This window comes from Sparus aurata, chromosome 6, assembly GCF_900880675.1.
Source record: "Sparus aurata chromosome 6, fSpaAur1.1, whole genome shotgun sequence".
Classification (NCBI taxonomy): Eukaryota; Metazoa; Chordata; class Actinopteri; order Spariformes; family Sparidae; genus Sparus; species Sparus aurata.
In genome coordinates, this window is record NC_044192.1 from 7615125 (window position 1) to 7639277 (window position 24153).

The following is a 24153-nucleotide window of genomic DNA, read 5'->3' on the forward strand; positions in this document are numbered from 1 at the left end:
CAGGCCAATTATATCTCATTACAGATAGATCAGTATCAGTGTATTTGTAGGTCGGCAAGTACCCACATTTACTGCATCCGCAGAATGGAGCTGCAATTATTACTGTTATTTTAAGACATATTGGTAAGGTCTTCTTAAAGAGACAAGTTTGGACTGACAGCTGTAACATGGAGCTTTACCTCGTCCAGATGGATGTTCCTCGGGAGGAGAAACACGTTGAGTTTTTGTCTCTTTGTTTTTGGGTTTGGTTGTCCGAGGAACAGCAGGACTTGGACACTAACTGGTCTCATGTCATTGCTGTTCAACAACCTTTGAAAAAATTTCCTCACTATGCCAATGGGAGAGAAGTGAGAGACTGTGACAACCACATGAGTGTCTGTAATCTCCAACGGCTCGAGGAAGTTCATTCCATCATCAGTGATGTGGACGACGGACAGCAGACCTTCAGGCAGCGGAGCTGTGAAAACACAGAGCTGTGAACTTTTAGTCATTACAACTATAGTAGTTGTTTTATAGAGTTTTCCAGAACATTGAGCTGATCTTTTGTACAACTGTTGTCCAGGTTGAGCAATTTATTGAATACATATTAAGTGATGGAGGATGGAAAGCCAGAGACAATAAATGAAAATTGTGCAAAATAAATACAGAGGAAATCATTTATTTTTTCAAAATAATATTCAGATATATTCTGATGAATTTGGTGGATGGGGAACTTTCCTCTAATACCATCCAGTTCTGCTTGAAAAGTATATTTTTAGTTTTTGGGTGCATTTTCTTCTTTGTGTCACAGTTTGGTAGTGAAGAATTGAAAATGAAATAATGAACTAATTCTTTCAGCTCTGATACAGTCATACTGTAAGTGTCACACCGGGTTGAGGGATGTCCTGTCTTGGGGTTTTTTTTTTTGTCTTGTGAATTTCATGTTTTATTTTGAAAAGTAACTCTCCTCTCATTTCAGGTCACTTACCCTTCCTCTTGTGTCACCGGTCTGGCATCTTCCCTGATCCCTGATTGTTTCCACCTGTGCTCCCTTCCCTCGTGTTTATAGTCTTTGTCTTCCCCTGTCCGCGTTGCCAGAGTATTTCGTTCGTCTCATCGAGTACACCCAGCCTTGATCGTTTCCAAGTGAAGTATTGCCAAGTTTTGTTTTCTGTTTAGTGTTCCTCTTAAGAAGAGTGATTTTGTGTTAATAATATTTTTGGTCGGTCTTTTGTTTCAGTCAGGTAATTTCATAGCGTTTGTCTTTTCCCTCCGCTTGGAGCGTCTTTTTTTGTAGAGTTTGTAACATAGAGTAGTTAATTTTAATAGCCTGTGAGCTTTCCTCGTTGAGTGATTTTCTGTTTATTACATTTTCATGGAAATAGATTTTGAGATTAGTGTAGGTTTCTTTTTCCTCCTCCGGGGGAAGAACACTTACCATCTATAACTTCACAATGAGGCAGGTGGAGCTGACAGACAGCAGCGTCCTCTGAACACTTGATATCAAACAGCAGTCCTGCAGCCATCTTGCCAGCTGATCTGAGGAGGCTCTCATCCCATTGGACAGTCCTGTACAGCAGCTCCGCCTCCTGAACCATAACAAACACCAGTCCAGTCGCTTCACAGTGGAACACACCTGGACGAGGACACCTGAATCTGTAAGACACAGAGGAGACTGCTGTCAAAAGAGCTAGGGGTGGGAATCTCACGATTCGATTCCGTTTCAGAGGTCAACGATTCAATTCTAAATCAGTTCTTGATGCAACAAGCTTATGTACATTTCCATGCACGATTTAAAAAAATAATAATTTAATCTTGAGTTTGCTAATCACTTCCTACTTTTTTCTCACTGTGTGACTACTCTGTAATGATCCATTCTTAATTTACTTCCAATATATCTAATTAACAAAACAAATGAAAGAAATGTGGCAAGTCAACTGGAAGGATGCATTTGCTAGCAAACATCCAGCTTTGCAAAGAAGGAAAAGAAAAGTGTTCCTGTAGCAGCAGACATGTAGTACATTAATACAGCTGCAGCTGGTCGATGGTCAATACAGGTGTTTGAATCCCAGGTTGATCTGGACGTCTCACACTTTGCCACAGCTGACTGACCTCACGCTGAGTTTGGGCTGGATTTCAACATACTCTGCGGGCTGTTTGACAGTGTACAGTTTTCACATCGACCTGGATTCAGCTTAATAACGATGTATTCGGCTGGGAACGATGGCTATAAGTAACCATTTGAACGCATGGCGGAATGACAGAAATACCCGATAGTTAGTTACAGGTGTCGCAAGTTAACCTTGACGCTGCGCACTCAACGCCACAGCTAACGGCTAACGGCTAACAGCGGTCTCCACGCTGTTCTCGAGCCGCTCAGCGGGAACAAATGCCTCAGACGTTCCACCCATTAGTTGTTTTGTGAGTACAGACATTCACGACACATCCCATGTTTTTTGTTGTGTGCACACTGTCAACTGTCCAGGCGCTGCACTTCTGAGTTCCGCCTCTTGCGTTCTGACATTACGTTGTCAATTAACATGTAGAAAATTGATCTTTTTTAAATTTGTGAAATGATTCAGAATCATCCGTGTCTGAATCGTGATTCATCTAAGAATTGATTATTTTTCCCACCCCTACTGACAACCATCACATCATCCAACAGACAGAAGTTCACCGCACATTTTGAAATGCAAGAAATTGGCTAAACTGTAAAAGATGAACTTTCAATCAAACAGTAAATGTTGAAAGGAGTTGAACTACTGAACATCACCAGGCTTTCTTTGCATGAGCTGGCTCTACAAATCCTAAAACCTCAGTTATGGATTAAAGGTAACAACTAGTACATAAATAAATATTCTGTAATATTAATTGGCGTTTATCAACTTGCTTTGTTAACCCAGCCTGGCTTTTTCAGGCTCTGTGAAGTTGACGTTTGGAAGCACTTTGGCTTCAAAGTTAAGAGAGATAGCAAGAACAACGAGCTGGACAAAGAGAATATTGCGGCCCGGAAATTTCATGGAAATTAATAAAATGGAGAGGCTGTTTTGAATGAAATAGTTTTGACTCAATTTGTCCTCTGATCATCATGTGTTTTCATCTTTATTTATATCGTGATACGCATCGTATCGTGAGGTTCTTGGTATCCACCCCTAAACTTGATCAAACATATTCAAATATCCTACTCAAGAATTTTTAAACAGGTCTGCTGTCACTAATCTTGCTCTGTAGTACATCCCTTATAGAGAATTTGATGTTTTGTTACCTGTATGACGTCTTTCCAGACGCGGTTAGTAGTTCAGGTTGGAAATGTTGCTGGTCCTAAAATTAAAAGGGTCACAAAATTAGTTCATTAAACTGAACGGGAGAGTTAATTAAAACACAATGAGATGGGGGCAAAGACTGCAGCTCAACTCTCCCAGTTATGTACAGTTTAGTCTATATGCACTCCTTAATATTTATTCATCAGTTCATTATTCCTTGTTAAAAATGATAGTGAAATTATCCTGCACAACTGAAGCCTGCAGGACTGTGATGGACAGAATGCAGGAGGTCTGGAAAACTAAACTCTGGCTGGAGTGAAACTAAGAAGGCCTAAATGTCTAAAAATGTGACAAACTGACATTTGTACTTTGAGCCTCTCCACACAGACGCTGATGCTGCTGGTTTGACCTCTCTGGATCATCAGGACACGGCTGATCCTCTTCATCCTCTTTACTCTCCTCTCTGATGTTCTCAGACACAGCGAGGTCTGACTCAGATGTGGATGGATCTGGGGGATGGGAGACGCAGCAGAGGTCAAACTTTTGGACATCCTGGTGACCCAACATTCATAAACTTGTAACAGCCAAGTCCACAGTTCAAAGCTGGTCAGGGTCCTTTGTAGCTTGTCTTTCTACACATGTTACCTGTTGTTATCTATTGTCAAACCCTTTTAATAAAGCCAAAATGTGGAAAATCAAGTAAAAAGTTTAAGGCCAAGTGCAGGTATGTTTATGTCAAGACAAGGTTGAAAGGGGGTTAATATAAATCTAAGAACAAGTCCATACTGTATAATTAAAGAAAATTGACAAAGAAGAGAGACTGAACCCCTAAAAGGGGGGCTGAATCCTGCATCAAGGCAAAACAAATGCATCATATTTTAATAACAGTTTACGTTCCTTTACAATATTCCGATAAGCTTTCACTCACGTTGTTCAGGTCTGTCAGGTGGAGCCTTGTTGATGTCACCTGGATGGATACTGAATGGCGAGACTTGAATACGATGATTTCTTTTGGACCTGGCAATACTTTCCTCTAAACGTCCAAGTTTGTTGTGTAGATTTTCAAGGCGTTCCCTCTCTTGATTATAGTCCGAATAAGTCTAAAAAGCATATGAAAAAGCACAGTGACAATCTGATAATGTACTCAGACATATGATGATCAAGATAGTTGATAGTGATTTTCTATTTTCAAATACACTTGAAGTAACTGATGATGGATTGTCTGAGAAGAGGAGACACAAAAAGGATATGAATAAAATGCAACTAGTTAATATAACGGTGCACTATTTAATCAAGGTATTATGGAGCACAAAGAACAGACAGAGAATCTACCTTAATCCTTTCTTTGCTTTGTTTGATCTGTTTAAGATCATTTTGAAGCTCAGTTAAGTGCCGGTGGTAAAACTCTATCTCAGCCTGCAGATTCCGAGGCTCAGTCTTGTTCCTCTGATAATACTCTGGAGAGCCGATCACTGTGTTCTTCCTTGGAGGGAAAAGGGAGAAAATCTTAACGATAGAGTTTAATTATATATATACACATTTCTCTTTCACTCATTTGGCTCAAGTGAGAATGATCATTCACAGTAGAATTAAACTGCTCTTCCGTTAGAAGTGGTGAATTTAACACATAAGCGCATTCAAAACATGATTCACAGTAGAAATGTTCTGGTTTGGAGGAATTACACTACATTCAGTTTGTCTTCATAGGCCTGATTTATAACAGTGAACTTTTGTGGCTTTAGATTATTTCTCTTACAGCAAGCAAGGGCCAATCACAAATCACAGTGTTCGTCCTCTTGATGTTTTGCGACTGGTTGTTCAGAAAAAGATCCAGACTGAACTGGGAAAATTCAGCTTTCAGGCTTTCAGCACCCACTGCATGGAAAACACTAAATACATTTTGTAGTTCAGTAAGAGCAACAACAACCTCATGAATAAAATAAAACAATATTTCTGCAGGATTTATTGAGGTCAATAATCTGGACCAGATTATGTCTGCATATTAAATTAGCATTCTGATCTCTCTAGATTAAATGCCAGCCAGGTTTGTGACACAGAATAGATTCAACATATCTCGCTAATCCACTAATCTTGCTCTGTAGTACATCCCTTATAGAGAATTTGATGTTTTGTTACCTGTATGACGTCTTTCCAGACTCAGTTAGTAGTTCAGGTAGGAAATGTTGCTTGTCCTAAAATTAAAAGGGTCACAAAATGAGTTCATTAAAATGGATGGTAGAGTTAATTAAAACACAATGAGATGGGGGCAAAGACTGCAGCTCAACTCTCCCAGTTATGCACAGTTTAGTCAATATTCACTCCTTAAAATGTATTCATCAGTTCATTATTCCTTGTTAAAAATATTATCATTCAGTGAAATTATCCTGCACAAGTGAAGCCTGCAGGACTGTGATGGACAGAATGCAGGAGGTCAGGAAAACTAAACTCTGGCTGGAGTGAAACTAAGAGAGCCTAAATGTCTAAAAATGTGAGGAACTGACATTGTATCACTAATTGATAGTGATTTTTTATTTTCAAATCCACTTGAAGTAACTGATGATTGTCAGTGAAGAGGAGATACAAAAAGGATATGAATAAAATGGAACTAGTAAATATAATGGTGCACTTTATAATCAAGATACTGTGGAACACAAAGAACAGATTTGTGTGCATCTTTCAGAGAATCTACCTTTATCTTTTCTTCCATTTGTTTGACCTGTTGTTCAAGGTCATCAAGAAGTTTAGTTAAGTGCCCGCTGTACATCTCCAGATACAGCGACTGAATCTTGCACCTCTGAAACTGCACTGGAGAGCCGATCGCATTTTCAAGGCGTTTCCTCTCTTGAATATAGTCCGAATTAGTCTAAAAGGCATATGAAAAAGCACAGTGACAATCTGATAATGTACTCAGACATATGATGATCAAGATACTCTTGACATCGCTGACGATTGTCTAAGAGGAGACACAAAAATGATATGAATAAAATGGAACTAGTAAATATAATGGTGCACTTTTTAATCAAGGTATTGTGGAACACAAAAGACAGATTTGTGTGCATCTTTTAGATGAACCTCTATCTCAGCCTGCAGATGCCGGGGGTTAATCTTGTACTTCTGATAATACTGTGGAGAGCTGATCACTGTGCTCTTCCTTGGAGGGAAAAGAGAGAAAATCTTAGTGAGAGAGTTTAAATATATATATACATTTCTCTTTCACTCAAGTGAGAATAATCATCAGAGGGAGACTTGATGAGAGGTACTAAGGCCTCGTCCACATGTACAGACTGTAGGTAAAAAATAATCACCTTCCAGAAGAGCGCTTGAGCAGCAGTTCAGAATAATCGAATTGCAGTAACAACAATTTCCCTACATAGAAAAACTGAACTGACTGCAGTAAAGTGATAACATTACCAAAGATCCTGAAGGTTTTACTCAGGGAGGAAACCGATGCACTGCAAAAAAGGGGGGTCTAAAAACAAGATAAAAACACAAAATCTGAGGGAAAGGGTCCTCAAAACAAGTGAAATTATCTGTCCATGCAGCAAGATAGTTTCGCTTGACAAGATTTCTTCAATTAAGATTGTTAAATCTAGAAATAAGAATGTCTACAGAGGTATTTGGAAGACTTAAAATAAGCCAACATGCTGGTTTTAAAATGAGATTACTTAAAATTTAACTTATAACAACCCTAAATTAAGTGAAATATACTAAGTATGAGCATAAAAATAAGCATAAAATGCTTGTTTTAAGATGAGATTACTTAAAGAGTAACTGTTTACAGCCTCGAAATAAGTGAAATATACTAAATATGAACAATTACAAAGTCTTTCTTTCTTTTAGCAAATTAAACTGAAGATTAGTTAAGAAAAATATTAAATTTTGAGAAAAATACTATAGTATTAGTGAAGAATGTCTAAACTCTGTCTTAATCCAAGCAGGTTTATCTTGAAACAAGGTTTACTTCATCTTATAACTAAACCTTAAAACCTAAAGTCTGCCCTTATTTTCAGAATATACATCTTACAGAAATCACAACCAGAATGACTTATAAGAGTGTTCGACATTTCGGACTGATAAAAGATATCTGTGTGATAGATTCCTCTTTAGTTGCTTTTGAGTACCAGCGTTGGGAAACACTGAATCTGAGCCCAGAGTTGCTGGCATATGAGGTGGCAGTTCCCAACGTTGCCCAGGCTACAGAATTTTTAAAATAACTAATTGACTGCATTTCCTATTTTCCAGTTAGTTTTAAAGACAATACCTTTGTTCCAATAAAATAAATATAGTATTTGTGACATTATTGCCCGCAGACATTAATATGGAGGAACAATAAGTATGTATGGGCGTATCATGTATTGGGTGACCCAGTTTGCCTGTTTCCTGTTTTGTGTTTCCTGTGCCAGTTTTGTGAACAAACACTGGTCATCATCTGCTTGAAGTCAGAGCAATAAACTCTGTTTTTTCAGATGCTTTTTGTGTGACTCTTGAATCAAGCAAGCTGAGTTTGTTACTGAATCTTAAAACAAGATTTATTTTGATGAGACTTTGGGGGAGAGATGTTATATATCTTATTTTAACAGTTATTCACCTCATTTTAAGATTTCCTGCCTATTTGTGACAAAAAAGATAAGGTTTGCTTGATATAAAATTATAGTGTAAAGTTGAACCCTTAAAATAAGAAATTAACTCTTAAACCAAGACAAATTATCCAACACTTCTAAATCTCAGTTGTTTTTTTTTCTTGGTAAGAACCAAATAATTTGCAGTATGTGTGTTAGTGTGTATGACTGGTAATAGCTCCTGATGAGCTTGTGGCATCATACATGGTAACCTCTGCAAACAGTGTACGGATATGTGTGTGAATGGGTAAATACTGAACGCTGACTAGAAAAGCGCTTTATAAATCCAGTCTTTTAACCATTTAGAAATTCAATTTGTTACAAAGTAAACTCTCCTCCCAAGCAAATCCGTAAAGGATCTTTGGCATTGTTATCACTTCAGTTCAATTCAGTTTTTCCCCCAGGAGTAAACTGTCTTTGTAAATAAATCAATAAAGGATCTCTGAAACTCTCTCCACGGCTCTCCGAGCTACCTTCATACCAGTCTCTTGTTTGTCTTGGTGCACACAGGATAAGTGTCAGTAAGTCAGTGCGTCTCTGCACTCGTTCTGCATTATGAATATAAATCATTGAGCAGGACATTTTGTCTTCATCCGAAACACATCATTTTCCATCTGGTCAGTTTACGGTCAAATAGAAGAAAAGAGTCTTACGCCGTGCCTGAGGGTCCAAGTACAGGAATGAGCTTGACGATCTCTCCAAGAGGATCTTGGGACAAGTCAGTATCCTGCTCCTCTTCAGAATCATGATTCATCTTCATACCTCTGTGGAGACAGTCCAGTTTAACTAAACTGATTTGTTGACTGTTTTTTAAAAATAAAAAAGATTTGACAATAAAAGAAGAAATTATATAAAAGTAGGTGTTTTGTTTTGTTTTGTTTGAAATCCAGCATTCAGTCTGCAATGAAAAGTATTGTTTCCTTTTATTTCAGCTGCTCTGTTTTCATTCACACTAATAAACAATTAGAAGTGATGAAAATAATTCTGGTAATTCAGCAGAATATAAAATGTCATGACTTTATCATTTTATCCTATTGGACATTTTCCACCCTCATTCTTGGGATGTGGCCAACAAAAATCTTTTGTGAGGTTAAAGTGACCTTTGACCATCAAAACCTAATCATCCTTGAGTCAAAGTGGACTCAGGAATGGGACTGACAGATGGACCGACAACATGAAACATGATGCCTCGGCCACAGTGGTCCCTGACAGTGAGGCATGAAAATCCATTTTGAGAGTTGCTGAGTGATGAAATACAGCCACTGTAAACTCTTTGTCATCCGTGCCATTTTAAACATTCAGCATTAAATGCAATACTTCAAACTTTTGGCCACTTCTTGTGGGTCAAAATAAAGTTGTGATCGCAGCAGCAAAAAGAATTGCAAATTCCAAGACGCCCAACTTTTTGGGAATCTGGGTTGTAAGTAACTGCTAATCCTGCTGCTGTGGACACTTGACAACAGGGTGTGTGATCTGGTTATAGCTTGTAATTATGAAATAGATCTGCCAAATGGCGCTTGCTCTAAAATATGGAGGTCTGGCAGTGTATTTCCTTGATTCCTGAAGCCTAATGTTACTCTGACAACTAGCAAATGGCAAAACATAATCAGCAAACACTGAATGAGTTAGTGTGAGTCCTCTTACTTTGTGTCAAAGCGTGGAGGAGGATCTTTAGAGCCGTCAGTCTTCACAGAGAGACCGCTCAGTCCCTGAGATACAACCTTGATGCCCTCTTTTATCACAGAGAGACCACTTGATCCTTGAGACTCAACCTTGTGGCCCTCTTTCTTCACAGAGAGAAGGCTCGCTCCTGAGGACTCGACCTCCACCTCCTTCACAGAATCACTCATCTTCTGGTCTGAAGTCAGTCTGAGAAAATAAACAGTGTAATGAAACCACCTGGTCAGCTCTCTGTTCGTTTAGTCTTAATGTAGATTATTCATTATATCAGGACTTTGTGTCCACAAATGAATCATATTGTCGAGTTCATAGAATGATGAAGCTTGCCGTCCTAAAACCCAGAAATCAGTTAACATGTTTGCACATCCGGTTCCCTCATCTCAAAGTAAGATATTTACTACCACATGGAATACACAATTAAAACCACCACAGTGTAATTATAAAGCGCATATTATCTGAAAAACACTGGTTGCTAACAAGTGTGTAAATGAGACCAGTGGTGGTTATAGACCAGTTTTAATAGGGGGGCCGGCTTTTTTGTTAGGGGGCACATACAACCCCGAAAAAAGGATGAATCCCTCATTCAGACATAGCAGTGTTTACAATTTCAGCAATTTTACTGGTGTAGTAAACTGCTGAGACACTTTATTTCTGCCTTTCCCTTCAGAACAAAATCATTGTAAGAAATCTGTCATTGTATTACTAATCCAGACTCCTTGTTGGGGGGGCCACAGGGGGGTCCAGACTCAGAGTTACGGGGGCACTGGCCCCTGTTGCCCCCCCCCCCCTGGAACCACCCCTGAATGAGACTACAGCAGTTGTCACGGACATTAATCGTCATCACAGCGAACAGGAGACTCATCTAGTCACTAGTCCATCTTTACAGGCCGACTTTAGTTTCAAACTATTCTAACTCTGACTTTACAACTTGTACTTTGATCAGTTTATAGAAAACGTGTACAGTAACTGTGTAATAAGATGGTTGGTGGCGGTGACATTTAAATCGTGCAACTGTGATGTTGTCTGTAGCCTAACGTTAGCTTTTCATTGGTAGAGATTACATTTACGTTTCGAGAATCACAAAAGTGGTGTCCATCTGTGAATACTATCTATGCTTGGCAAAACGTGTAAATATCATAAACTTGTGTTTGACTCTGTGTTATTTTCAGCCATATTCCAAAATCCAATGGAAAAAATCCCAGAGACTTTTTTGTGGAGGGAACCATAGACACACATAGACGCCTCACTGGGCGCTGGACCGTACGTCGACGCCATATTGGATGTGGCAGCTCCGTTATTCAGGAATCAGAGAGGAACCAAAAACAACGTCTGTAATGTTCTCTGATGATTATAAACGTTAACTAATCCTTATATGTTCAGCAATGAAAAGTAACTTTCCAAAGTTACCAGCCAATCATAATTTCCACCAGCCAATTTTTTTTTCTCATGGTCCTTTACAGCCTCGACTTTAAAATGATTAGTTCCCACCACTAAATTGTTTGTTTTGTTTTTTTCTTACGTGCTGTAGTCCTTAAACACAATACTGTAAAATGTAATGTAAAAACATTATAAAATGTTTTGGTGCGGACCTGTATACAAACATGAGGATTAGTTTACCTTTATAATCATCAGAGAACGTCACAGACGTTGTTTTTGGTTCCTATCCGTTTCCTGAATATATCCGTATGTGTGTGAATGTGTACATGAGACACATTAACTTATAGCACTTTGTAGAAGGAGTTTTATGAAGTTCCCTGCATTAACTTGTATTAGTTCACGGGGCGGATCTGCCTCCTCCAATATGGCGGCGACATTCAGCAGCCGGCCAACCCGCCCAGTAAGGCGTCTTTGTTTATGTGTCTATGGCGGAAACCAGGGTGATGCTAACTTCAGAGTTAGGGCTCTATCTTGCACTCAGCACAACTGACTTTGTACACTGGCGCTTTTGTAATTCCTATTTTGCATTCGGCGCACATTGGAATTTTCCCTCCGCAGACGCGCGTCCTTAAATTAGGGAATGACTTTGCGCTCCCGGGGCGGTTCAGCGAAAAGAGGAGGCGTGTTCCGGCGCAAACGTTCACTGGTGCTATTTATCCGTTTCAGAAAACACTTGCGCAACAGACCAGGAAAAACCTAGTCTAAAGTCAGTGGCGCTTGTTCAGATGCAGTATTTTAAGGGCGCATGCTTGGCCATAATGTAGCGTGTGCTTAACGTGCATACACTTTGCTTCTCTCATCTACGAGGAAGCAGTTCCCGTTTTTGCAAACCATACAAAAAAGTTGAAAAGATTTAAACAGAAGAACTGAATTCTTTTTCCCTCTGATATGCGACGCGCCCGCTGTAGCCCTGAGGGTCCGGGAGTGGCAATGCGCGATGTGCTCCTAGTGGAGCGGGTGGACGGAGATGGAGTTGGGGGAGGAGGAGGAAGGGGCACAACAGGAGCAGGTGGTGCGTTTGGAGACTTGAGGCGATGCGCCTGAGAGGCGGCAGCAACATCGCCACCCGGTCAAGACGGGCATTAATACCTTGCCGCATCCCTGACAGTGCGGTCCGGTCTGACAATGCTGCCAAGGCGTGTAGTGGGTCTAGATCCTCTGCACCTTGGTGTTTGCACTGCTCCCTCATCAGCTGGCCGTTGAGCACTGCTCGGCCCGTGCACACTGCTCCCGTGGCCCGGTGCGATGTCCTGGGGATGCCAGCTGTAGAAACAATTGTGGCAATTTGCTCCCACGCCCGTTTAACCAGAGCTAATTTGGATGGATTTCTCCCATCCCCATACAAGGCCACTTCTCAGTCTTTTACGGCCCTGACGAGAACGTCGGTCTCCTCGGCTGTGAACCGCTCCTGGCATGCGCCTGGCAAATGCGCCATTATAATGGCAATGCGCCATGGCACAAGCGCGCCTGCTTTTAAAGGGAATGTGAGATGACGCTCTGATTTTATTTTTTTTTTGCACGTTACGCCCAAACCACACCTATGAATAATATAGCTACTTCAGACCAACCCATTTTAGATTTGCGTCGGGCGTAAGAGTCATTTATCCCGCCGGCATAATAGCAACAGCGCCTGAGATCTGCCCACAAAGCTCCCTGCGCTTTGCGTTTGATATTTGCGTTTCAGATCGTTAAGATAGAGCCCTTGGCCTTCAAAAGTACGTCATCCGTCCACAGCGCGAACGTCACTGGTTCATTGACTGTCGAGAAAACTAACTTAGACTTTAATCGTAAAATAATACAAGTGTTGTTTTCACACTCACCAGACTTCTGTCCTGCAGTTGTTGCTCTGTCCGCTCAAGATGGAGTCTGAGCTTACAGACTGGATAGTTTCCTTTTTTAGGTTCCCTCCCTGTTTACTAAGACGTCTCTGTGGGTGTGTGTGTGTGTTGCTCTTCAACGTGGCGTGTTCATGACCTAACTGAACTGAAATGACTTTGAATCAAAATGTTGGTTTCGCACATTTCAGATGCTTGATCTGTTTGACAACATTCGTTCATTTGCAGACTGATAAAGTGTTTCTGCTTCTTCATTTCATTCAGCTGCACTGTACCCGACTGTTATTATGCGACACAGTCTTTGCACGTCCATATATTGCATATGATTGTTGAGCAGGATGTCCCCAGCCTGTAAAAGGTGAGACCCCAGACCAAATCTCTCTCGGCCGCCTCAGTTTCTCCTTTGTTTTTTAAATGCATCTAACAAAATTCACACACTGTCTCCTCTGTTGTGCGTCACTGTAGGTGAGTGAGATGTTTTTAAAGAGAATCAAAGCTCACTGATGAAATGTAAAATATCCTGCACTCTTTACATACTTCTTTATACTGTTTCACAACAATATTCAAGACATGTTTCTTGTGAATATGCATCAGTTAAACATCTTGCTCCTGGTTTGTTCACCCTACTGGTTTTTAATTAATATTTTAGCACAGAACTGCGACTACATCCCCTGAATAAAACAATGTCAGCGATGCTGAAGAGAACAAATGAGATCCAGTAAATGTTGTTTTAATTCCAGTTGATTTTAATTATCAAATGTACACCATCTCAGGGTTTAATTTCACATTAAAACACCCATTCCCTAATGAATACAAAATGAGAAGCTCTTTTACCCCCCCTACAAAAGTCCTCTCATCCCTTAAGTATCAAAAGTAGCAATGATTAGGCAACAACATCCAGGTAAGACAAAGAGATTCATCCAGGTTTCTACAGGATTTACACAAAAAACACAAATCTGACCTTTAATTTTACAGCTCAGGTTTTTTTTTTAAATGTTTTATTACAGGATTTTATGGAGTAACAGTCTGTGTTTTTAAATTGTACTGTCGCTGTTCGTCCAGCATCCCTACAGGAGTGATTTCTACTCCGACCTGAAGCAGATCAGAGCTGAGCCGCAGAGTTAAAAGTCAGATCTGTTCAAGTGAAAATGCAGCTGACAGAACAACAGGAAACAGCGACGAACCCAAAACTCTAGCACACATTTAAGTAGTCTGTCGTACAGTGCAGGAACCAGTAGTGTGAAGGCAGCTTTAAAGGGACAGTTCACCCCGGAATCAACACTAGATTATGTTCCTCTTAGCTGTGGTGAGTGGAGTCTTAGAGATATCAGCTCTAGAGATACATTTATCGATAATAATTGGATATAAATTAATTTGGCTGTTCATGAGTGGATGACCACTTTCTTCTTAGCGGTGACGCAGAAAGAAAATGTGGATTATTTTGAGTAACCAGGTCATAATTTGGCACTTCAATCTCGATGGATAAACAGAAGTACAGATCAGAAGAGGTAAATGTGTATTTGGATATTGTGGTGAACTGTCCCTTTAACAGTCATTAATTGGTTATGGCAACATTATTTTCTCATGGGACTCTGGGAGCTAAGTTTCAATAGCAAGAAATCAATAAACATCAGTAGTCGCGTACAGTTTGACACTTCCTGTCAGAGCGAGTCTTTAAAGAGACATTCGGACATTAAACCAAATACAGACGGTTCCAGTTTTCTGCGTTACATTGAGATGTTTCGGCATTTTCATACAAAGCACTTTATCATTTTGTTGAGTAAAGTTCTGTACAGATTTGTGTAGAATTGGCTGGTTCCCTGCAGCAGCTGACTGATCAGAGAAGACTCACCTCGTCTCTCTGGAACATAATAAAACCGCTAAGAAACCTCACAGACCTCCACGTGAAATGTGTCTCTAAATCTTTTTTATTTTGTTTCTGATCTTTAAGTGACCTGAAGCAAAGTGCTGTGTAATCCAGTTGTTTTTTTTCCTTTACATATGCATTTAAAAATGTGTCGTCTCTGTCCAAATCTAGTTTTAACATCTTGGAAACGTGCAGAGGCAACCAGCCATATTTAATTTACCAATCAAGTATAAAAACTATCGTCAAGTGCAAAAATTTGTCAGTTGATAATTTCAGGGCAGCAAAAAAATCAACAGATTAGATAATTGTTTCTTTTAGCCATTTTATGTACAGCTCCAGCTTTAGGAAAGATATCGGCATCTACCACTTTTTTTTTGTTTGTTTTACCATTTAGCCTCCCTGATGTTTCAAAATCTGACTTTTCTCCTTTTTGGCAGATTGAAAACCATTAAAAGTTAATTCGATTGTGTCGGGGTAGAAAATCCTTGGACATCTGATTTTAAACACATGATTAGCACACAGAGCTTTGTTAAGCAACTTGTTCATTGGACAGTTATTTGCAGTGCAGCTAATGAGTCCGCTCAAACGGGGATGCAAAATGGTGCGGGAGGAGTAACGACGGTGCATCACGGGACGGTGACTTGGAAGGGGGAGCCGGGGATGTGGTCCTCGCCCCACTTGACCACCAGGATGTAGCTGCCCCGCTCCTTCAGCAGGTAGCTAACGTTGTACTGCAGGTTGCCCATGTGTTTGACCAGAACCTCCTCACAGGGGATCTGCGGGCCGTGCACTCCCACCAGGAGCATATTCTTACCTGGAGACAGGAGGGGAAAACAACGTTGGGTTAATTACCCCAACATCAGTGTTAAAGGATATATTTCATTTTCATAGTTTCAGCCATCAAAATGTTACTAAAAAACAACTTTAGGATGGAGAACTGAAAACTGTCAACTACAGGCTGCAACTAATAATTATTTTGTCAATTAATCTGATTATTTTCTAAATTAATTGGTTAGTTGTTTGGTCAGTAACTCATTGATCAGTTTCCCAAAGCCTGAGATGACGTCGCTTAAATGTCTCATTTTGTCCACGACACAGAGGAGGAAAGAAATAAGAAAACATTCATATTTTTGCAGCAGATATCTGACGGTTTACTTCTTTCCTTGACAAATTACTCAAGCCAATTATTGGGGAATTATCAAAATAGTTTGCTAATGTTTGCTTAACTTAATATACAACTAATCTATTAATCGCTGCAGCTCTACAATCAAGTACAGAGTGCTGCTTTTGAATGACTGAAAACGTGATTATTTGGTACAGAATCTGATTCAGTTTCAGAATAAATTCCTTCCTTTGAGAAATATCTTTTCAATAAAGCGTTTTATTTTATGAAACAAGTGAAGTCAAAGTTCTCAAATATAATCCAAGCTGTATAAGAACTCAGAGTGAATAAAATAATCTAATATTATGAAAATAAAATGCATCTATCTGATGGAGGTGGAGCCACATTTATCTGACTGAAGAACAGGTGAACACGGTTGGTCGAAAAGCACGTTTTGGGCTCGTACAGCATCATCACGTCCTTACCGGCTTTGCTGCAGTCGACGGTGAAGCTGCTCTTCTGGCCCACGAAGGCCTTGCTGAGCCCGGTGCCGCGGCTCACCACCTTGCTGGCGTCGGAGTCGGCCGACCTGGGCATGGCGCTCTGCGTGAAGCTGCTGCTGGACGCTCTTACTGCCGGATCCACCGTCAGGGTCGACATTTCGCTGGCGTTGGTCACATTCACCAGACGAGGACCTGAGAGAGAAACAGACAAAACTTTTTAGACCTTACTGTAGAAGTTTATACATCTTTAACAACGCTCCACAGAGCAGGAGAGGAAACGTTGTGCCCCATCTTTCCAGATTTCAAGATTTAACAAGCCAAATTGAACCTACATGATTTTATGGAATATGGTCTTATGTCAGTAGCTAAATAAGAGAAGTTGCTTTCAACAGCATGTCAGCGTTTCTTAAGAAGACAGGCTATTATTTTAAAGTCACTCTTTAATTCACTGTTGTTAAAAACGGATGTTTTAGATCTGTTCTGCTTTAAAACTACAATGGAGCCAGTAGAAATATAAACTCCAAACAACATAACAGAGCCATGAATGCTTTACTAACACCTGACTCCTTGTGTACCTGTGACTTTGGCCTTGAAGGGACTTCCACTGATGTGGTTCGGTCCTCCGTATTTGATGCTGATCAGGTAGTTTCCAGGTGCCATGGGAGTGTACTGCACCTTGTAGCCCTCTGGAACCTCCTGGCAGTCCATCTTTACCTTGGACGGACCCTCGATGGTCACGGCCAAGGACCCGGGGCCCGCCTTAGTGTTGTTGATGATGAACTCTGACTGGGTACCTGCAAGATAACAGCACTTTGTGTTGTGGTCCATTTTTGAATTAAATAAGAATGTATAAGGAGACCTTTAATAGAATTTAATTCGTTTTGTTTTAATAAACAGCAGTAAAGAAGTAATGAGTCAGGTGAACAGACGGACAGGTGACTCACCTGTCGTTCCTCTCTCCAGTCCAGCTCCGTACGCTGAGACCAGGCCAGGCTCTCCGGTCTGTCCTGGTTCCCCGACTCGAACCTGGAAAGGACTTCCAGGGATGTGAGAGCCGTTGAACTTGACGTCGATGTAGTGGATACCGTTCTCCCTCGGGATGAACCGGACGGCGTACTTGTCTGGAGGACAGAAGAGTTTGGTTACTAACCAAAAAAGTTTTCTCTTTTCTTTTTTTGCAGATTTTTGTGGCTTCTTCAGACGTCTGTTAGCTGCAATGTGCTGCCTTGAAAACACACACAGACCTTTCTCCAGCTCAGTGACGACACACTCCTCCAGAGCTCCAGACGGGCTGTGGACTTTGGCAGCCATCTTGCCCTGCGCTCCGTTCAGGCGCACCGCAAAGGATGCTGGGTGATTCACCTTCAGACCAGACTCCTAACGAGGTCGGACACACACGTTTAATGCAGAGGACGGGGAAGGACAAACGAGGAGGGAAACTCAGACACACAAACACGCTTCAAGTAGTAGACCGAAGGTGCTAGAAACTAAACACTATGTTCCCGTTCACAGTTTCTACTCTATTCTATTATTTCTCTCTTCTATTTCTACCATTTGTCTCCATGTTTTTAATCAACTCTCTTCCAACTCTTACCTGAGCTCCTGTTGGTGCAGCTCCAGCAGACAGAGGCCGATGACCACAGTGTTAAAAAGCAGTCAGACACATTGACACTGAACTACAGTCTTACAGTGTTACAGTACAGTCTTGAAGGGAGTAATCAATAAATCCAACATGGCAAACAAGATTTTAGACCAAATAAAAAGTTGCACCAACAGTTTTGGTGAGGAAGATTGCGTATTAGTGCCCTCTGGTGGATTAACTACGTAACGAAGACACTGTTTCTAAATGTTGCCATAAATACTGACGTCTTGTTGCTTTTAATTTGGCTTGTAACGAGTACCAATACTTCTGAGATGCAGTATATAGAGAGACAAAGCCTCCATGGGACCTTATTTAGAATTTAAATAACAGTAATGATATATTACGATAAAGTAAATGTAAATTAATTGAGTAAACTGTTTGTTTACGACAGCTGGTTAGAAAATCTTTTGGGTCGGATCAGGATACTTTGTCACGATGATGACAAAGATGTTTCCTTTTCACATCCTCCGACTCTAAACCATTGTTATAATCGAGGACTGTACTATAAGACTCAGACTTCACGAACACACAAGGGCGTTGCAGACTGAACAGAGCAGGAGTTCGTCTACAGCTACAGACGAAACTACAAACTAAAGTCTCTAAGAGGACAGCGCGAGCTCTGCTGTGACCCGCCTCCGTCTGCTGTAACTAGGCAACCAGGGAGCTGACGATGCTGGTGGTGATGATGATGATGAAGGTGATGGTGCTGTTAAAAGCCTTTAAATGAAACACAAGAGAAACACCGGCAGTTCCACACCAGACAGAAGAGGGATGACAAGAGCCAGGCAAAACAGTCCGAACAGAAGTGTTTGACTGAAGGACATCAGACCGTATGATGATGTTGGATCGTTGTTTTTTTAATTTGGTTTGTGAAGCTGATGATTTATCCAACAGAAACATTATGGAGTCCAAAATGGAAACGCTACAAACAATTGGTCAATTAATCTTAAATCAATCTTTGACAACTTTGATAATTAATTGTTGAGTCACTGTTTGGTTCCAGCTCTTCTGTTTATTGAAAGGTGTTTTTGATTTGGTTGAATAAAACAGCATTTGAAGACATGAGAATAATCAATTAAATGATGATAAAAATATCCGTTCATCCTTAAGAACGTGTCCAAAAGTAATGACTGAATGATTTCCAGTTTCGACTCTCCATGATGTTTCCTTTTTCACTTCTCTCGGGCACCAAGACTCAACTTCACTCAGAAACTGTGTGTTTGCCTGGCTGTGGTCACATCCATGAGAGGCCAGTTGCATAAAGAAAATTTAAATTAAAAAAGTAAAACTGTAACCTGTTCTGTAAGCTGTATCTGACAACTGCAACGGTTCGACTGATATGAGCTATTAAAGGCTGGCTGGCATAAGAGCTTCAATTAGCTGCCAGATATTTGTCTGTTTTGTGTTTTTTAGAGCACTTAATAATTAATTCTTAAGTTATTATTAGTTATCAAGCAAAAATTACAAACATGACTTCTTTCCAGCTTCTTAAATGTGAGAAATTGAGAAAGCCATTTTTTAAAACTTCTTCCTCTTGTCCCGTGGTCGCGTTTCCCTTAAACTCTCGGCTACACTGATCCTCACGACAACAGGAGGTACAGCTTTGCTTGTCCGTATCCGTACATTTTCAGAAAACGTGCAGAAATTTAGTATGTATATTTAGTATCTAACATGGAGCATAAATGAGCTTCAACTTGCAGCCCTCGTCAGTATTGAGCCAGACGTTCAAATTCTTGAATAATCTAAGTGTTTTCAAAAGTATCGTCTTCTTGCAGGAGTTGAAAAAACTCTGAAAACAAGTGTTGATTATCATTAATTCACTCAACACTTGAATGTTCGATGTTGAGTTTAAAAACATTATGGTTTGGTGTGTTGCTAGTTTTGAGATTCAGTCAGGTTCATTTCGAAGCAGCAGCAGTTAGAAACTTGTCTGAAATCTTAATAAATGTAAAGAATCTAAATGAACAGTGATCTGTGTTCGGACAGAAACCCAAACCAGTCGAACCATCACGCACAGCTCATCTGTTCTGCACAACAGTGAAAATCTATCTTTGCTTCCTAACGTCACATTTTTATGCAACTGTGCCCCAGAGCCCTTGAGCAAGGCAGGGCGGGCTGGGTGTGGAGGTGTCTCCTCATGCCTCACCTGAAGGCCGGTAACAGTGAGGCGTCGAGCGTCGTTTGCTGGTGCAACAACGGGAACAAGGTAGGGGCTGTCAGGTATGTGCTGGTCGTTGAACTTCACCGAAATCTCGTAATCACCTGCAGACGAGGAGGCGAGGATGTAACTCAGAGTCAAGGAGACGCATCAGTGATCATCATCAGGGTTAAGAGTGTGTGTGTGTGTCTCTACCGGGCTCCTGAGCGATGTACGAGACGCCACAGGATCCGTCTTTGCGGTCGTCGAAGGAGATCTCGGCCCTGCTGGGTCCTTCCACGGCGATGGCCAGACCACCGGCGCCGGCCTCCCTCGTCCAGATACTGAACTCAGCTGGTTGAAGAGAGAAGGTTCAACTCTAAATCACCAGGATGTAACATCATTTATAACAGAACTATGTGTTACAGATCATCAGCTACTTAATGATTTGTCCTTGTAGCTGACATGAAGGTTATAAACTCAGTGTAAAGTCTGTGTGTGCGTTTGTGTACCTGGCTCTCCCGCCTGTGCTCCCTCCAGTCCTGGACCTCCTGCCCTCACCTTGGCGGCTCCGCCCTCTCCAAGCGGGCCCACGGTGAACTGGAAGGGGCTGCCCGGCACGTGCACGCCCCTGTACCTCACACTCACGCTGTGCACGCCCATCTCCGTGGGCACGAAGCGCACACAGTAGGTGTCTTTACCCGCAGGGACCAGCTCGGCAGGCTGCTTGGATCCAGAGGGGGAGGTGACCTCAGCCGTGACGTCCTGCATGTCGATCGCTGCAAAGACAGTTTTATTTCTTATTTGTATATTCGTTGACTTAGGTGGATCAGCGGCAGAGCGTAACTGTCCCCCCCCCGACTCTCACACAGATGGTGAGGTGGATAATTGGCACAAGATTCCCGTCTTTAAGAAAGCTACAACTACTAGAACGGTTTCAATTATTGTAGAACTGTATTGTGTATTAAATAGATGTTTTATTAGAGGTCAGACACACGCAGCTGTAACCTAATACACTTTGCTAACCCCATCACTTCTTTTTCTGTAGGACTCTAACACGCACCCTCCACCCTGGCACCGCCGACTGAGCAGCGGGCATCAATGACCCAAACACCCCTCGCTGCCCTCGACCCTCCCGTAAGCACCAGGCCAGAGAGGCCGGAGATGAGTCGGACGTGCCCAGGGGAGGTCCTCTGATCCTGGGCAACAGAAGAGGAACGAGACCCTCGACCAGACCACCAGATGGAGCAGTAGGAGCGAGAAGAGGTGTGAGAGAGGAGCTGCCGAGACAAGATCAGTAGGAACCAGGTCACTGGAGGAGGAAGAGGAGGAGAAAGGGGAGGAGGACACAAGGAGAGGAAGTGGGAAGAGGAGGAGGAGAGGAATGAACGGAGACAGGGACAAAAGGCAGAGGAGGAGAAAATAAAGAGAAGCTGAGGAATAAAAGAGAAAGGGGAAGAGACAGAGGACTGGGAAGAAAGAAAGAAACAGGAATACAGACAAAAAAAGAGAGATTAGAAATAAATGAGCCAAGAAAAAGAAGGCAAGGTGAGACAAAGGGACGGGCGGAAAATGAAAGAGAGAGAGAGAGACGGGAAAGATTAAGAGATTAAGTAAGGAAAAAAGTCAAAGATCACACTGACTGTAGTCAGTACAGGGCAGAAGCAAGAAACAACAGTCAGAAAATACAGAAATGTCAGTATTTCAGTCAGGAAACAGTTTTAGAAAGCAGGAGGAGCTCTGATGGTGCAGGACGATCAGGGTCCAAACGTTGTCTCCAGATTGAAGCCCACTTTGTGGAACATCGAGGCTTCACAACTTCAGAACCGGCTCACTTTTTCCTAAAGACGTTTTTCATCCACGTACACACACTGCTATCACTGCAGACAGCCGATCAGACGAGCCTTCAGATTAGCATTGTAAGAAAGCTTGTGTGTGTGTGTGTGTGTGTGTGTGTGTGTGTGTGTGTGTGTGTGTGTGTGTGTGTGTGTGTGTGTGTGTGTGTGTGTGTGTGTGTGTGTGTGTGTGTGTGTACCTGGTATCTTCAGACTGAGGTCACACACACTCCCCACGCTGGCAACAGACGCCGCCCTCTGTCGCCGGGTGATGCTCTCTCGGATTCGACCCTCTCCAGTCACCCGCACTGTGAACGGACTTCCTGTTGACACACACACACACCTCAAATTATCTGTCTGAAAACACACAAACACACACTCCTCCCTCATTAAATAACTGTGTGTATGAATATGATGTTGTGTGTTTGAAAATCATATCTATTTTTTTACCTGGGACGTGTTCCTCAGCGAAGCGGATTGAGACGATGTAGTTTCCTGGTTCAGTGGGACAGTAGATGACTCTACACGTCCCGTCCTCAACATCTTCTGTCTGGATGTCCACCTTACTGGGACCTTCGATGGCGAGAGCCAGGCCGCCATAACCTGCACACACACAGATATATAGTTCATATTATTATCTGAAATACTATTGTTCGACTGAGAACATTCGTGTGAATGTCCTCTCAAGTCTGAACAACAACTTGGAAAGTCTGGGAATTAAACACTGCTGTTGAGTTTGAAGATCTGCACACTGACCGGCCTCCCGCGTGTCGACCACAAAGCTGGAGTTGTTGAAGGTGGTTCCCTGGACGAGGCCGTCGCCGTGAGCCTTGACTAGGCTGGCGTCTCCGATCTCAGACTGGACGACCATGATGGTGATGGGACTGTTGGGGACATGACGGCCGTTCTTCAGGATGCTGACCTTGTGTTCGCCCACCTCCCGCGGGATGAAGGAGATACCTGAGAGGAGGAAGAGGGAGGGAGGGGGTGAGAAGAGGTAGAGATACTGACAGTTGCCTGAAGAGATGAAGGGAAGGCAAGGATGAAAAGAGTGACAGAGTGTTTCTTTATTCGTGTTTGTTACCGATGTGGTTGTTGGCCATCCTCTTCAGCAGGCAGGGCTCGTCGCGGCCGGATGGCGCCTGGATGCTGGCGGTCAGCAGGCTCAGATCCGTCTCGTTGATGTCCAGAGAGAAATCTGCTGCAGAGCCCAGTTTGACCTGAGAGCGGCGCTGGTTGTCCTCTGAAACACACGAAAAAAACAACACACGAAGGTAAGACGGGACATCACAGACGCATTAAGTCTGTAAAATCCACCTTTTGACCAATATCTAACTTCAGCTGCATGTGCTGATATTTATCACACCGATCGAATCATTCTAAAATGTAGAGAATCAGAACTAACTGGAGAGAATCACTCGGCTCCACCTGCTGAGTCTGACAGATCCTGATGTGTCTCCTGTTGTGATCAACTTAGTGAGCAGATGAAGGTTAAAGCTGCTGTCATTCATTAAATATGTGGCCATTGCTGTGAGAACTGAAGCCTCAGTTTTTTCTCACCCTTACAACTTTAATTCTAAAGTATATTTCTGAAAAATATGTTAGGGGGAGTAATAATCCAAAACCAGCTGCTACAGCATTTATTTAAGCCGTTTGCAGAGATGTTGTAACTTTTTGGTTGCCGTTTATTTGATATTTCAGGCGTAATCTGCTGAAGCCTGAACCTTTTTAGTCAATCAAATGTTTTATTATTGTTTTCTACTGTTTTATATTATTCTATGCAATTATACTTTATTGTTTGACAGACTGATATAAATTGCAGTGATCCACATTGAATGAAAATAAGTTTGAAAGACAGAATGAGAATAAAGATTCTTTATTAATGATTTGTCTTTGGGTTTATTAATCATCAATAATGTTTCTTTGAGTGTCTCACCGGTGATCTTGGCGGTGAACGGGCTGCCGGCGATGTGATCGCTGTTGTATTTGACCAGAATGTTGTAATCTCCGGGCAGCGTCGGCAGGTAGGTGACGCTGCACGTCCCGTCCTTGTTGTCCACGCAGCTGATCTCTGCTTTGGATGGACCCTCGATGGCCAAGTCCAGACCCCCTGGACAGACAGACAGATGGACAGGGTGCATTTAAATCAGGATGTTTTCACGGATTCACTAAAATAAAACTCCTGTTCACTGTCGCCTCAGCTTCTACTGCTGTCAGCCGACCAGCTCTGCTCCTCCTCCTGCAGCTGACGTAC

At 41.9% G+C, this 24153-nt stretch overlaps 2 protein-coding genes and 1 long non-coding RNA gene across 6 annotated transcripts in view; 1 reads left to right on the plus strand and 2 right to left on the minus strand.

Moving 5' to 3' along the window:
* LOC115582861 (caspase recruitment domain-containing protein 8-like) overlaps window positions 1-12918 on the minus strand; it is a 57420-nt gene extending 44502 nt beyond the window's left edge. Inside the window, exons 1-12 of one of the 2 annotated variants that reach the window (XM_030419085.1) lie at window positions 12799-12918; window positions 9506-9730; window positions 8515-8625; window positions 6315-6393; window positions 5932-6105; window positions 5379-5434; window positions 4575-4725; window positions 4171-4342; window positions 3603-3751; window positions 3245-3300; window positions 1418-1635; window positions 180-457 (exon numbers count right to left, since the gene is read on the minus strand). In XM_030419085.1, the coding sequence (XP_030274945.1) occupies window positions 180-457; window positions 1418-1635; window positions 3245-3300; window positions 3603-3751; window positions 4171-4342; window positions 4575-4725; window positions 5379-5434; window positions 5932-6105; window positions 6315-6393; window positions 8515-8625; window positions 9506-9711 (1650 nt within the window). In that variant the 5' untranslated portion in view covers window positions 9712-9730; window positions 12799-12918. The remainder of the gene's footprint in view (window positions 1-179; window positions 458-1417; window positions 1636-3244; window positions 3301-3602; window positions 3752-4170; window positions 4343-4574; window positions 4726-5378; window positions 5435-5931; window positions 6106-6314; window positions 6394-8514; window positions 8626-9505; window positions 9731-12798) is intronic. The other variant, XM_030419086.1, reaches the window with a different exon arrangement.
* On the plus strand, window positions 1051-3955 carry LOC115582869 (uncharacterized). Of its 2 annotated transcripts, none has more exons than XR_003984264.1 (3): window positions 1051-1125; window positions 1443-1637; window positions 3617-3955. It is a non-coding gene; the product is annotated as an uncharacterized LOC115582869 (long non-coding RNA). The 2 variants fall into 2 exon arrangements; XR_003984263.1 differs by having other exon boundaries at window positions 1058-1125; window positions 3630-3955.
* A 618-nt stretch (window positions 12919-13536) lies between the features above and the next one.
* The window catches only part of LOC115582855 (filamin-B-like), a 39043-nt gene continuing 28426 nt past the window's right edge, over window positions 13537-24153 (minus strand). For both annotated transcript variants that reach the window (XM_030419076.1, XM_030419075.1), the window contains 13 exons: window positions 23836-24009; window positions 22984-23142; window positions 22656-22859; window positions 22350-22502; window positions 22100-22222; window positions 20577-20843; window positions 20281-20418; window positions 20074-20189; window positions 17530-17662; window positions 17230-17406; window positions 16861-17079; window positions 16268-16477; window positions 13537-15494 (listed from right to left, as the gene is read on the minus strand). In XM_030419076.1, coding sequence (XP_030274936.1) covers window positions 15307-15494; window positions 16268-16477; window positions 16861-17079; window positions 17230-17406; window positions 17530-17662; window positions 20074-20189; window positions 20281-20418; window positions 20577-20843; window positions 22100-22222; window positions 22350-22502; window positions 22656-22859; window positions 22984-23142; window positions 23836-24009 — 2261 coding nt within the window. In that variant the 3' untranslated portion in view covers window positions 13537-15306. The remainder of the gene's footprint in view (window positions 15495-16267; window positions 16478-16860; window positions 17080-17229; window positions 17407-17529; window positions 17663-20073; window positions 20190-20280; window positions 20419-20576; window positions 20844-22099; window positions 22223-22349; window positions 22503-22655; window positions 22860-22983; window positions 23143-23835; window positions 24010-24153) is intronic.